Raw genomic sequence first — 15,180 nt, 5'->3', positions numbered from 1 at the left:
ACCTTTCCATTTTTCCACTTCTTCTATGTATTGTCTACTGTCTGCACAGCATTCGTCTATTCCCGTTTTACAATATTTGACTGCAATAGGATGCAAAATATACTCAAGTAAGGCAGTGACGCGGGAAGTGGTGATGTTTCCTGCCGCTTGAACGAGCCGAATAGGAATGTCGCGTATCGTAGTTGATGCTAGCTGTTCTTCCGTCAACTTGTGTGTTTTAAATAAGGGGTACGCATAGGACGGCTCGTCATTGGAAAAATATTTCGCAGACGGCCCGGATACCTTGTGGTATATACCCCCGGTGATTTTAACCCCAACGGAACAGAGAAGTAGATCGTCGGAAATGGCGTCTTGTGCATGCAACATCTTCACTGGATCTTCGCACGTCTTTTGTAGCGCTGTACATCTGGCTTGAAAAGTTCTTTGGTTGAGGTTTAAACTTTGGAAATCATGAAGTGCATTTTCCACAATAAAGTTATAATCTTCATAGTCAACCACAATGGTTTTGCCATCTTTGTCAGCCCGACAGATTACTAGCGTCCGACTGGAGGTAAGGCGCTTGAGGTACTCAAGGCTATTCCGGAGGGGGAATGATAGGTTGTTTCTGCCTTTGTATTCTTTACGCACGGTCGCAGCTACGTTTCGCAGTTTAGCTTCAGCCAGTTCCACGCAAATAACTGTTTCCAAATCTAATTCGTCTCTGTGGGGTCTTGAAAACTTGGGAATTTTCAATTTGTTAGGTGGTATAAAAATATTGGTAGAATCTTCCTTATCTTTGAATACGTTTGCCCATTCAATACGTCGAATGTGCGATTGGAAGTTAATCCATTCTTTGTCCCTTATTGCATTACTCCAGTTCGGAGTGGGTGCAAAGTTTAACCCTTTTGCTAACAATAATTTAGCGTTAATATCAAGCATTTGACCTGATTGGCGTATATCATATATTACTTAAATGAAGATTTAATACACTTAAAAAGTCATTGAATTGAATTTAAAACTAATATTTTTCTAATATACAATTTCAAAAAGCTGAATATATATATTTTTAAATTTTGTAAGCGATTTGTATGTATTTTTAATCGATTTTAGTTTGAAATAATTTTGACAAATTTTGACTTAACATGCTAATTTTGACTTTTTTTGACAAGTCAAAAAATAATCGCCCTAGTAATTATATATACTCTAGAACTGCCTTGTGTATTGTACACGTCACTGGTCTACTTTAGGACGCACGTTTCATGCCTACGATCTTTTGCGGGAAGGTAGTGGAAGTCACTGTGTAACTCTAACCTCAGCAAATAATTTATATTAAATTGGATTATAAATATTGTTGTTTCAAGCCATATATATTAATAATTTATCCCAATTTAACCCAGAATTTTTTTTGTTCTTTTCAATGTGGTTTTCGCCCCAAAATAGCTTGTCTATGCAGCAGTGTTCCCCCAGGTTGTACTTTGTTAATGTCACAAAGAATTGTGCGCCTTCAGCACAAATGTTGATCTCTTCACTGGCTGACCATACATGTATGAATGTATTGCACTAGATTTTCTCTTTTTATTGTAGGCATGCACTGCATATAGTTTTATTACTATACCGTCACTGACTAACATTTACAACAGGCTTCTGCTTTATATGGAATCTGGGCAAGTTGCTCTGATCAGTCAATGTATAACTCAGGGTAAGGTTTTATTATTTTGTCTATTCAAAGTATGGTATTAGGCAATGCTGTAGAGTTGGTTTAACATTAAAGAAAAATAGTAATATTACTTCTGTAAAAATTCCTCTATTTCACTAATCTATATTGAATTACTTGTATAATGTGTACAGCTGATGCGATGTACAAATCAGCAATAAGCATGATAATTGATTTGTTGGCGTTATCCGAGAAAAGGACTGTTTGGACACAGCAAATGCTGCTCAATTTTATAGCAAGTTTCTTATCAAATTTACTCCTTGTTCCGGTATGTTATATTTAGGTGTGAAATATTTGCAAAGCCAATTTAAACCAACTATAATTATAACAGGACAACCCTGAACAAGGTGTGCTATATCTTTTAAGGGGGTTGCTAAATGTTGTTTCAAACACTGAAATATCAAATTTTGGTCAAACAAAATGCTTAATCTACACTAAAGTGCTATCTATACTTACAGCATTTAGCCAAAATCAATATATTTACCATGTCGATAAAGGTATGTTTATCTTATTTGTTTTATTTTTTATTTTAATATTAGTAGAAGGGATTAAATAGCAGCTAGTTCAAAAAACTTTTTTTTCTGCTACCTAAGATTAATTGTGTAACTAAATATTTCTTTAAGCTCCTAAAATCAATTACAAAAAATCTTACATAAAAATTCAGCTTAAATAAGTGTTACAGACGCCATTGTTGAATCAGTGTTTTTGTGGTTAAAAATCTTCTCCTAAATTGTCAACTGGAAATGCATTTAATACCATTCAAGGCCTGCCTCTAGATTATTAAGGAGACTACTGGCCATTGTAAAACACCAACTAGCCCTGTTAGTAGTGTATCAAAACCGTATATATAGATTATGTCGGTAATCGCATATTTATTCTTAGCAGGGCTGCGGAGTCGGTTAAAAATAACCAGAGTCCGACTCCGGTGAAATAAGTGATTTTGTTGACTCCCTACAGCCTGTATTCCGCCAATTTCGTAACTAAAATAATGTGAATATTCAGCAATCCATTTATAGGGGTGTCACGTAATTCATTCACTCACAACATATGGTTAGAAAGTATTCCATCATATGTCATTCCACCGTTACAATTTCCAGTTGGCGGCCATATCAGTTTTAAAATTTGGTACTGCGCATGCGCATGTCAGACTCTGGTAGTTTTACGTGGTCTTACTCGAGACCCGAGTCTGACTCCAGCAAAACAAACAGACTCCTCAAGTCCCTGATTCTTAGATAATGAAAACTTTATATAGATAAAAATGTATATTACCCATAATAGTCGTTTTTGTGTAATTTAAATCTTGAAAATCCTCTTTTCTCATCTGTGTAGTGCTTTTACCATTTGTAAGAATAGCATCAATATTCTGATTTGTTTAATAAACTACATTTTTCAGTTGACTCAAATGACAATTTATATAATACCGACCCAAAATTTATCAACGAAATAAATAAAATCAGTTCAACATTGCTGGATGAGATTCTCGGCTATTTATATTCAACAACCAATCCACAGGTTTGACATGTTCTAGATAAAAATAACTCTTGAGAGCTGCTTCGTATTTTACAACAAACTTCTTGACAGGACTGTAATCACCAAAGTTTGTGTGCCTTTCAATTATTTGAGGTAGTTGTGGCGCATGGAGATCTGTCCGACGAGAGAATGCAACATTTGGCAATTGCTGTTTGGACTCTAATACTTAAATATGGTCTTAACGATACTAAAAGGATGGTATGTCAAAAACTTAATCAGTAACTGCTCGAGTATTACATTTTTATTTGTTTTTCAGCTATTTCCACTCCATGCTCAAAAAAATCTTGATTTTAGTATGCTTGAAAAAAATTTACATTATCTCCATAAACATAGGTTTAATATAATGTCCATTTTGAAAGTTTTTCTGATTTTTTTCAGGTTTCCTTATGGGATTATTTGAAAAACAAAGGTGGGATATACCACAAACTGTCCACTGCCTTGCCATTGCAATCAAGGGCTTGATGTGAGATTTATCAGACATATTATAATAGAATTGTATCCCTTTTATTAATTTGTCAGTGTGCAATACTTTCATCACTGTAACATATTGAAAAAATATAAAGAAAACTTAAGTTGATTGTTAAGTTTTTTGTTTTGGTTCATCAAGGATTTTTTCAAGTTTTCCCTCCTCATAAAGTGACTTTATTGTTGTTCCTCCACCAATATATTTATTATTTATAAATATATATGGTACAGTAGACACACTTGTGATCTGGGTTAGTTCTTTCTGAAACAAAAAGTATTTGTAAATTTTATTTAAAATTTACTAAAATAGAAAGATTGATTAAAACCAGGCAGTCAAGTGAAACCCGAACTAGGCCGTTATATGTGTTTTGAGCATTTTTTTCAAACACGAGCTGTTTTTGTGAACTTTCGAGAAAGTGAAACGAATACAATAAAACCTGAACCTGTTAAAAGTGGTTTAATTTAGCATGATGTCAAAAACTTCCAATCTAAACTATTTTGTAAACATCGACCAACGTAATTAAAATACCTGAATGTTACTTCCATCTTTATTAAGATCTAGTTCCAAAACATACATGTGCTTCTGGCCTGCTCGTTGTAAAACATCTTTAGCCAAGTTACAAAAGCCGCAAAATGATTTCGAAAATACTACAACTGAATTTGATGTGACAATATTTTTTATTGCCGCCGCCGCAGTCATTTTTCAATCATTTCGTATCAAAATATTATACGAATAGTTTCTTATACGTCGCAACAACAATTGTTTTTTTGGTGATTTTTCCCCGAAACATTTTTGGCGTCATTGCAATTTATTTTAAAACTGTTTACCACAAACATACTTTTTAACCTAGCTACAAGTCGTCTAAAAAAAATTATTACCTTGACTTGACTTGAAATTGACATGCTCCCATTATTAATTAACTCGTACCAGTACCAACGAAATTTATTTTAATTGAGCTAAATACTTTGGCGTCTTTAGAATTTGTTTTAAAACCGTTTACCACAAAAATACTTTTTAACCGACAAGTCCTGTACAACTAATTCAGACGTTTATAAAAAGCAACTGTTGGATCATCTCAAACAGCATTTTTTTAACCTTGAGTAAATTTTCACCAGGTGGTAAATTTCATCGTTTTAGGGGGTAAATGAAATAGCAATTAACATATTCACATCTGTTAAAAAAAAAAATTGGGGGCCAGCTGTAGGTTTTGGTAGCCGATTTTCCCAGTTTAGATTAACTGCTAATTCGAAGCTAGCCTAGAAGCCTATTGATCTATGTGCCGGTAACGTTATGCTTCGCTGTACGGTTTAGTACCAGTACACCTATTGAAATTTGCTGGTTCTGCATGTGATTGCCCACTTTTTGTCACTGGGTAGGCTTACGACTTGACTAGCCTATGTTATTATCTAGTACTTTGCCAAAAAGCAAGGGCAGGCGTCCCATTGAATATCACTGCTATAATTCGTTGCGGTACTTTTAAGAAATGAGCACCATTTTATGCATTGGGTAAATCTGATATTCATCTTTGCTGAAAGAGTAAAACGAGGACAAATGACTTTAGTTGAAATAAAGTGTTTTCAGTAAGCATTTTTCATTGTAAAAATGAATGATTCATTCCATCGGTATCGAACGGGAACCGTACGTTCGAATTTTGTTGCCTTTAGCAGCGACAAGAGTTTTTGGGAACGATTTACACGACGCTAAGGTCCTGTGGGAAGCAAAACACTAATTTCAGCGCCCGGATCCACTAAAAAAATACGACAAGCTAAGCGATCCGAAATAAAGAAAAGGCTGCTAGTAGCTTGGCCGGACATTGTATAGCAGCTAAACAAGGTCGGCTTGCCAGTTTCACTGGGATAATGAACAATGGGGGTTGCGTCGGTGGTATTTGAATGGTCGATGATAAAAGCAAATTGTACCTGGTTCGCTAGGTGATGTTAGTATTGATCGAGGCGTTTGACGTTGTAGTTTGGAAATTGAAAGTTGCGAGGTGTTCTTTCGGGCTGCTAGAAATAAGGCATCGGCTTGCTGCGCCAAGTTAGTTTCAAAACCGTTCCTCCTCAGGCATGTGCCTCAAAAACAACTCCCGAAAAAGGAAACACGGTGTGTGTTCACCAAGCAATGCCAGTATCTCGTCCATTAATGCCGATGGAATCATTGGTACGTTCACGTCCGGTGGCTGACCAAGAAGGTCTAACAAACGAGTTGCAGTGTACAGGTCCAACGCTGAAACAACATAGTAGCACTTGGTTTGGGCGTCTTTAACGCCTTTGATGACAAACTGCGCCTCGGCCAGTCGAAACAAAACTCGTGCTTCAGCTGTCCAAAACGGTGGTAGTTTTATTGCGACTGTTCACTTTCAGAAATGTCGTTTCTAAAATTTGGGGTCACCATTGAAGCGAGACGCTTTTGGATATCTTGTTTGTTTGAGTATATTTGGTGCAATAGACAACCAACCGGGCCAATTTTGCACCTTGTTGAAATACAGCCTTCAGCCTAAACTTATTCAAATAGAAGTAGTGTTCGTGTGAAAAGACGAGACAATTACACAATGAGATACACAGGGAGAGAACGAGAGAATAAAGGAAATCTGTCCGGCTCGGTGCAATAATAAAAAGTGCGTCGATTAACAGCTACAATGTGCTACTAACACTTTCTATCAAAATGTCATCTAAAAAAAAAAACGCTTGTATAGCCAAAGCGTTATGACTCTTTTCTCAATTAAAAAAGTGTCAAGGTGAACCAAACGAAATAAGTAAACTGATTAAAACCGCATACCTGAATGTGTTTATATGATATGTTTGCGCATGAATTCGTGTGTAAGTTTAACTTAGCAGAACAAACTAATGTTACTTGTTTTAAGACATCACGCTATACATTTATTGTGATGTCATTACCAAAGATTGTATGTCTCACAAAGATATAAATATGTGATACATAGTCTGTTTTAAAACATTCCTGACAGTAAAATAATCTAGCAAAGCTAGCAATTCAGGTCAGACACATTAACCAGATCTTAAAAAGATATATATATATTTCGCCAACTAAGGCATCGTCAGTATATCTGAATAAAAACAAACGCAACAGTATAAGAATGAGTCAGAAACATTAAAGTTTAAATAAAACAAAGTAAAATAACTCGAACGAGCCTGTTGTGAGGGATGTTTGGGCTACCAATTTTCCTCAACTATTAAGACCTACTAAAAAAGAGCTGGTCCTCAAACCGAACATCTCCATCACCTACAAGAGGCCGGCTACATTTGGTAACCTCCTCACAGGTTATAAAAGAATCGCGCACGGCGTTGAAAAAGAAGCGACCCTACCTGCGGGATCCCACCCGTGCGGACATTGCGCTTTGTGTGGCCACTTCGGCAAACACATCGCAATGGTGAGCTCAACGTCACACATAGCCACACGCAGCCATGCTATACCGCTTAAGGAAGCGCTTACCTGCCGCAATTACGGCATATACGTTGCGACATGCATGTTGTGTAAAGAACAATACGTGGGGCAAACCAAAAATAAGTTTTCCACCCGTTGGTCTACCCATCGTTCGTTATGGAACGCATTTCGACACGATGGTCTAAGTGACAAAACCGCACTGCAACATCACTACGCCATATCCCACCCCTATATACTTGATTGTAGACCGTTAATTTCTAGCTGTTATATTGTTCAGTTTGTTGCCCAGCCACCGTTCCACATGTTAGACATTTGTGAGGATAGATGGCTTAACAAAATTAAAGCTAGAATCAATATTCAAAAAATGGTACTGCCCCAAATTAAGTAGTTGTCTAGTTCTTATCGTTTCCTTACGCCTCTACTCCATTTTTTCTTTTTGCCTTGCCGTTTTTGTGCCGTTATTTTGCGTTGCCGCGTTTCTCTCGACCCGTTCTTATTGCCTCTGTACAGGGGTTGTACAACTTGGATGCCATTACTATTTAACAGCTTTTATATTTTAGTTATTTTACTTTGTTTTATTTAAACTTTAATGTTTCTGATTCATTCTTATACTGTTGCGTTTGTTTTTATTCAGATATACTGACGATGCCTTAGTTGGCGAAATATATATATATCTTTTTAAGATCTGGTTAATGTGTCTGACCTGAATTGCTAGCTTTGCTAGATTATTTTACTGTTACTGATCAGGAATTAAGGTCGACATTTATCTTGCAAGGGTCAAGGTGATTTCGATTATTCACATATTCAGTGCAACATTAAAACATTCCTTTATAGCTCTGAAAACATGGTATGTCTATCGATAGGTAAAATTTTGAAACTTATTATGACGCAACAAACTTGTAGTTGTACAGTTAGGAAACTAAACATAGGTACTCAATGTATTCTATGATGTCCGTTAATAACCCAGATTGTTATGGCCGGCAATTTTAAGCCGGCTACTAGGTATATTTATTTGTGATTCGCAATCGGAATGAGCGAAAGACCGTTTAAGGAGAGGAACCGATTGCCATACATGAGCCAAAATCAGGCGGTAGGCTGCAGAAAATTACTAAGAACTCTTTCGTCATCGTATATTGCTGTCGATGTTAACAGAGAAAAGCGTTTTGAAGGATTTTTAAATCTTGTGGCTTTAACAGCGTACTCGCAAACCATATCTAAAGAGGCTGAAGTCAAAGCAAACCAATGCACAGAAGCTGGTAGGACAGCAGTATTTACTGCCCACTCTTTGACTGAAATATCACTTGCAATTACTGGGTATGCGAGAAGCTTTGCAAATGTAAGTTAACACTTTATCATATAAATACTTTTAGGTCCTCTAAAATAGATAGGGCACCAAAACCTGATCAATTCATACCAAGTGTTTAGTCGTCGTATTTTGGCAAAATCAATAAAAGTTGCAAACTATTTTGTTCAGTAGGCTTACGAATTAAAACACTAATGTTTATAAGACTATTATTGTCTCTACTAGCTTGGATTATGTTTTAGCAATTAGGATGCAAATTGCACTTTTAGAAAATTAAACCATGTTTTTGCAGAATATTAACAACCAGCAAAACTTTCATATGACCCAAATTTATGCCTTGGCGTCTGACCGACCTATCAGCTTACACGCGTTTCTTCAAATTATTGCACCAGAAAACCACGATAATATCGACAAGGTAAGCAAAGGTACGTCTCTATTTTTAAACAATTTGGGTAAATGTCAGCAAATATGAAAAAAGTCTATTAAAATACAACATCTGTACGAGAAAGGTGCCGGGAGCTTTCCCAAAAAAGCCGGGAAAAATATCGTGTCTCATAAGACGTGATAATGATATTGTTATGGGCTACGAAATTCGAGATCTCCCCTGTGACGTTTCATTTCGCATACCGGTATTAAAAAATGTTATCATTGCGCCATGACCATGGCTAACTATGTGGGTCAGCTTTAAAATAAATTTGTTTCGCAAACTCTATCTTAAATGATTTGTGTAATTATCTTACGCATTTCGAACGTTTTCACATTTTATTTACACCGTTACCCCTGCCCTGCTTAATTGAATAAAGACTTAAACTACATTAGTGCTTTTTACGTTCAGAATTTATAAATTAAAATTGTATTTCCAGATCTCCTTTAAAGTGAGGTTATATGTACAGCATTTTACGCCTTGGCAGGCAACACAATACAATTTTTTTAGACAGGTTTTAAGTGCGATTCCGCCAAAATCGATTATGAAGTATACCCGACTTTGAAAGTTAAAAATTATTCGTTTTACTCTTTGTAAAGCAGGGGCGACCAACCTGCGTCATGGCCTGCCAATTAAATTTGTACCTTTACTTTATATATACCAGTTAGGACAGCAGCCATTTTTTCTTGCTATTCGGTTGGTTGACTTTTGCCTTAAAAGTGGTAGTAGCATATTTATATATAAAACATAATAGAACATAAACACAACGTGTTTAGAAGCGAAGGAACTTTTTAATCAAGCAATACGATTAGGCTATTTGCTTTTATTTATAATTTCTACCACTGAGATAGATTTATTCATACTTGGTTAGTGTAACACAGCAGTTCTAGAGTTGCAGGAGTATAATATATGTAACTATAAAACAATTGCTCACCTACCGGTACGTATAAAAGAGAAAAAGTTGCAAACTTGAAAAGAGTGCTTGTTTGATAAAAAATATTTTATACCAAGTTTTCCTTTAACAATAATCCGTTGTCTTAAGTGTTAACAACAAGAGGTTAAATAATTCATTTGTGTTTATTTTTTGAAAGCGACCAGTGTAACAGAAAAATAAAATTACAGATGTTTCGTGTGTTGCTTTTTCTGAGGCTTGGCAATATTTTACCCGTAGACCCATGACTGTTTATTGCTTTTTGTTTTTAAAACAAATTGTTTTTTAAAGCTGGTGCATCAGAAGCTACTTCTTACGTTACGTCATCTTCAGACGATGCGGACCGCTTTAGCTGGCCCAGCGTGCGGCGCATAAAAAGTATTACTGAGGTATAAAAAAACGCTAAAAAGACGTGACAAATGACAATATACAGCAATTAAAATGTTTTGGCAATACAAGATAAACCATTTAGGGTTACTAAGTCTAAAACATAATTTGGTTAACATTGTTTTGATCTTAGAAAAACGTGTTCAGTCTCAATATACATGGTTTTAATCTTTATTTCAAACAAAAAAAAACGAAATGAGTAAGTTTATTATAGTGGAGTCGGACTAGGGACTCTGGAAATGGATTTTTTTTATCAACCGGAGTGCGAATCGGGTTGTTTTAAACCGATTTCGCAGCCCTAGTTGTAAGATAGTAACATTTTTCATGTAATACCTGATTTTCTTTGATCAAGTAATTTCCAGTGTTGTAATGAGAGTTTTCCAAGTAAGAGGCCGTGTACACCATTGCATGTTTTCAACCTTTTCTGTGCAAAATGGCCATTGTTTTAAGGTAACTCCAAATAAACACAATATTATTTTTTGGAGGTAAAAGTTATGCAAATTAAACATACCTTTTTTATGTTACTTGCGATTAACTCAACTTCAGTTGAATATTAGCAGGCCAGTTTGTTTATAAAACAGCACTCTACTAGATAATTTATGACGTAACGTTATTACGTAATTTTCGGCTTCATAGATTTAAAAAAATGTGTGACCCTTGAACTTAATCCGTCGCTGATCTACGGCCCCTTAACCCCCAGCTGATGATAAGTCTAGCAGAAAATATTTATTTCTAAAATTTAGGTAGTATTATACAGTTGAGCTTTGTAAGTATATATTAGTTTCACGAATCCCATGCGAACATGCTTGCGGCATCAGAGAGTAAGAGGAAAAAGAAAATGGTGGGAGCATCCATTTCTCCTTCTCCGCTATTAAGCAAAGAAGACTCAGAAAATATTCAGGTAGCAAAATTTGTTAGATTTTAGTAAAAATTTAAAAACGTTACAAAACCAATCAATTAATATTTAAACCCATACAGAAGTAGTAGGCAACATGTTGAAAATGAATAAAGAGTTATTCGAAACGTCCAAAATGATACCTACTTCTGTATGGGCTTTGATATTCTTATTACGTCTTACTACAACCTCCAACCATTATGCTCCAAAATTAATATTTAGATTTTAAACTTTGTTTTGGAAATAAATCTATACTTTTACTTTTTTCTGAAAAAAAATTATACTTGCAGGCACGTATTTTTACACCAGTATTCACTTTCTTATAACGCACACTCCGGTAACTTAATCGCACGTGTTATCGTTGAGTGACGTCTTGTATGTGCTTCGTTTCATTCATTGTCTGTCGCCATAGCCATGATGTAGGCCAGTAAACAAGGTAAAAAAATGAAAAATGTTGCAACAGAAAGTTTTTTGTTGATTCAGGCATTTGAGAAGGACCTTGTATACTAACTTACAAGCACAAAACATTATTTTGTTATATTAGTAACACATGATACGCCATCTTAAAACTGACTAAAATAAAGCAATCACTTCTGTTATCTTCAAAAATTTAAGAACAATTTTGAGCATCACATAAATGTAATTGACCTTTATAGCCAAGGTTTCATGAAAATATGTAACTGCAAATAATGCCCCAACTATAGAATAAGACTGATAACAATTCCGTCCCACCTTTTATAAGTGATGCTTGATTTGCTTCTCAATCACATTAACTAAATATGAAACAAGCTCGTATCGAAACGCCTTAATCAAGATGATGTCAATCTACTCGACCTTTTTGACTTTGCAATTCATATTAACTAAAAAACACCATTCAACTGTTTTACAAACACGACGTATTTGTCGAAATCATAGTCAAGCTTTTCATTGAGTTCAATTAAGTTTGTTCTGTAGTGTTGAAATGTTATGATCAACAGCATGTGCGACATGTTGAAGTAAACTATTCGGCGGCGAAATATTTGTACCGTCTGATAAATAGCTTTTTTAAAGGCAATACCTCTTAAACTGATGATGAAATTGTATCTAGAGTCCAACTTGTAATTCTACCAACACAACTAGCTTGCATGATTGACTGACTCATGTCTGCTATTTTCAGGTCACATTTTTTCAAATAACATAATACCTGAACTGGAAAAGTCAAACGGTTCGACTCTCTGCTTCCACGTGACTTACCAAATCATCGATCGTGAATTGTTTATCATCGCATTCCGCAAAGTGCCCCTTATCTCGATAGTTTAACATCTTTCCAAGGCTTTTCTGATTAAAGTTTTTTCTGTTATTTTCATGCTAATAACAATGTGGCAAACCTCTGTTTGTCCTAAAGTTAACACTGTCGGTTCTATCATGAAAGTCATATTTTTCAGCACGTTCTGTTGCAAAAAGTCATATTTTTTGGCAAATAAATATAGTAGTTGCAATAACAGGATGCAACCCTAGGTTTCAGCGAAAGGTTGGAACCAGGTGGATACCATCACTGCTAACAGCCAACACTAAAATGCAGCAGTCATCTCATGCCTTGTACTTATGACGCAACAATTCAATTTTTAGACAAACTAGCCCAGTGGTTTTCAACCTTTTTTCTTTCGTGGCCCATTTACGTTGGAAAAATATTCTGTGGCCCAATAAATTTTTATGAAAGAAAAAAATGTAAAATGTATTTAGAACAAAACACAGCAGAACATATTTTAAAACAGATTATTTATTTAACCGTGCATTAGTGAGATACTTGCGGCTGAACAATAAATTTGCATTCCTTATAATTCCTCCCCAAGCCATTATTCCTGTAAAATTAAATATAGTGACACAAATGAAACTAAATCTAGCTTTTTTAAATTGGTCTGTGGCCCACCTCAAATGTTCTTATGGCCTACTAATGACCCATGGCCCACTGGTTGAGAACCGCTGAACTAGCCCAAAGGAAGAAAAATTTTAGACAAGCTATCACAAACGCAACAATTCAATTTTTAGACAAACTATCACAAGGAAATTTAACACAATAATACAAATAACACTACCGGTATGTTACGTGCGAACTTGACCATGGCACATTAAAAAACTTTAACTATATACTTGGATCTTAAAAATCGAGGTACCAGATAATGCAAAAAAACATTGACAGTAACCAGTAATGCTAACTAGTTCGTTGATCTCATAAAATTTCGTGAGATGGTTCTACAGAACCGGAGCGAACCGGCTGAATCCCACCACTGCTTATATCTAGGCTCAACTTGCAATACGGAACTTTTTTTATTGGCAGCTTGAAAAATTTCTTTGCAACTGTTATCTCCCAATGTTACAAAATCACATTAATTATCAAAAACAAGTTTAGATATTACATACTTTTCAGCCATCTAAAAAAGCAACAATTTACTATTCAATAAACTTTATATTACCTTAAATTAAACAGTCTACGTCTACAGCGACAAATGAAATAGACTTGTCTGCGTTAGTCAATGTTCTACGCCTTTAGTCAATATGGCATCATAATAACATATAGGTAGGCTACATACAGCATTCGATAGGTGGATATATATACGGTACAGCCATCCGTCGTGGTCCCCTGCTTATAATAAATACCTAGCATTGTATTTGCGTGTTTTCACTTGTTTTACTTCTCCACGTTAGTAACAAATACAGCCATTTTGTTAGTAAAAACGAAAACCAACGAATAAATGCTCTTACTTCCTTCCTAATATATTAACAACTAGACGAAATACCCGGCGTTGCCCAGGTTAAATAGAATATTTACCGGTTATTCGTAAGATCTTCGTAAATGACATAAATAATGCAAACATATTTTAAATGTCATAACAAATTTGCTTATGCCTAAACGTTTGAACTAAGTGTCACTAAATAGAAATTTCAAATCATGTGATGTGAAGTCGGTTAACTATAGCGCACAACACTTGGCTAAGCATGCAATACATCTTTTAAGTAACGAAAACCGGTGACGTTTGTCAATTGAGAATAACTTCCAAACGTAAAACTTTAGGTTGCAGCAGCAATTGCTTAGACTGGCTTGAAAGCGTAATGTTTAAGCAAATACGTAATCCCGGTGCTAAACTGCTTCAAACGTGAGAAAAATCCTCATTGAAAAAAAAATGCTTACTGTTAACTACTGCAATAAACGCAATATTTCGCGAACTCTGCTAAGTATTGCGTGGGTAAACACATTGTAAGAAGCAGTGACGTGGTGACGTTCCTAGATGGTGAAGCACTATTTTTTTCAAGCCACGCCTTTCTTTAACCATCATAAAAATGGTATCGTACTAATAAAGATAAAAAAATTAGCGGCATGCTTTTGTGACCGCACGTCCCTGGTAAGAAGTCATAAGGCTTTGGCCTCAATCACTATTGCTAACAAACGGCTTAAAAATAAAAATTCAATTCTTCGTAAATTTGCGAGCTCTACCTAAATTTTACGGGTAAACAGGCATCAATAAGTTCCTAAACAAAGTTTGTGAGATTAAGCATGTATCCCAAGCCCCAGCGTTAGTTAATTTAATATAGGTATATTTAGAAGTTTTTGTGGACCCCCGGTTGAGAATCACTGTTATAAACTATGCTAACAAACGTGTGCAACGTTCCAAGTAAAGACTTGTTTAACAATGCCAAATTTAGGCAGAGTTCGCAGAATATCGCGTTTGTTGTCGGAGTAAGTAAAAGATAGTCCAAGTTTAATTTACCTGCCGGGAAATAAAAAAATAAAACTAAGTACATTTCCTTCATAAAGTAAAATTTAAATGTTTCTTTAAATATTTAAATAAGGGCAAACCACTTATTGCTGAGAATTCCATTTTTCCTTAGTCTGGGTAAATTTTGTATTTAACATAAAGTAGTGTTTTTCCAGCCCGTACGCAAAAATTTTAGTTCGGACGTTTTAGTTGCAGATGACTTCATCGCCCAAAGTTTCTCAAAACAGTGGAATTCAGTGCAACAGATATTCGATTCGATCTGGTCGAAGTAACTCTTCCTCATCCTTTTCGTCCAAATAGAACATCACATCCCTTTGAAAAATCGATTTCTCCTAGAATGATTGTTTCAACAAAAAAAAAAACTTTCTCAAAATAATTATAAAACTAGTTGCAT

At 35.4% G+C, this 15,180-nt stretch overlaps 2 protein-coding genes and 1 long non-coding RNA gene across 3 annotated transcripts in view; 2 read left to right on the top strand and 1 right to left on the bottom strand.

Annotated features, from left to right (window-relative positions):
• LOC146160383 (VPS35 endosomal protein-sorting factor-like) overlaps positions 1-3,800 on the top strand; it is a 35,212-nt gene extending 31,412 nt beyond the window's left edge. The window contains exons 23-28 of the mRNA XM_083384424.1: positions 1,564-1,678; positions 1,828-1,961; positions 2,025-2,190; positions 3,087-3,205; positions 3,275-3,421; positions 3,602-3,800. Of these exons, the coding sequence (XP_083240550.1) occupies positions 1,564-1,678; positions 1,828-1,961; positions 2,025-2,190; positions 3,087-3,205; positions 3,275-3,421; positions 3,602-3,685 (765 nt within the window). The 3' untranslated portion in view covers positions 3,686-3,800. The remainder of the gene's footprint in view (positions 1-1,563; positions 1,679-1,827; positions 1,962-2,024; positions 2,191-3,086; positions 3,206-3,274; positions 3,422-3,601) is intronic.
• On the bottom strand, positions 3,712-4,353 carry LOC146160382 (uncharacterized). Its single transcript, XR_014494662.1, has 2 exons — positions 4,218-4,353; positions 3,712-3,946 (listed from the first exon to the last, which is right to left on the bottom strand). It is a non-coding gene; the product is annotated as an uncharacterized LOC146160382 (long non-coding RNA).
• A 3,768-nt stretch (positions 4,354-8,121) lies between these two features.
• On the top strand, positions 8,122-15,086 carry LOC146160381 (uncharacterized). Its single transcript, XM_083384935.1, has 5 exons — positions 8,122-8,427; positions 8,687-8,819; positions 10,041-10,138; positions 10,918-11,037; positions 14,982-15,086. The coding sequence occupies exons 1-5, from the start codon at positions 8,122-8,124 to the stop codon at positions 15,084-15,086; spliced, it is 762 nt and encodes a 253-aa protein (XP_083241061.1).
• Positions 15,087-15,180: the final 94 nt, after the last annotated feature.

Source organism: Ascidiella aspersa, chromosome 3 (assembly GCF_963924565.1).
Source record: "Ascidiella aspersa chromosome 3, kaAscAspe10.2, whole genome shotgun sequence".
Taxonomy (NCBI): Eukaryota; Metazoa; Chordata; class Ascidiacea; order Phlebobranchia; family Ascidiidae; genus Ascidiella; species Ascidiella aspersa.
Note: the sequence above shows the minus strand (reverse complement) of the source record. Positions and strands in the feature narration are given on the sequence as shown.

Bases quoted from the DNA above. Each gene is read 5' to 3' on its own strand.
- LOC146160381 (XM_083384935.1), top strand. From the start codon at position 8,122: ATGAGCGAAAGACCGTTTAAGGAGAGGAACCGATTGCCATACATGAGC. The intron at 8,428-8,686 runs GTAAGTTAACAC...ATGTTTTTGCAG, and splicing joins ATGCGAGAAGCTTTGCAAAT to AATATTAACAACCAGCAAAA. The intron at 10,139-10,917 runs GTATAAAAAAAC...AGTATATATTAG, and splicing joins GCATAAAAAGTATTACTGAG to TTTCACGAATCCCATGCGAA.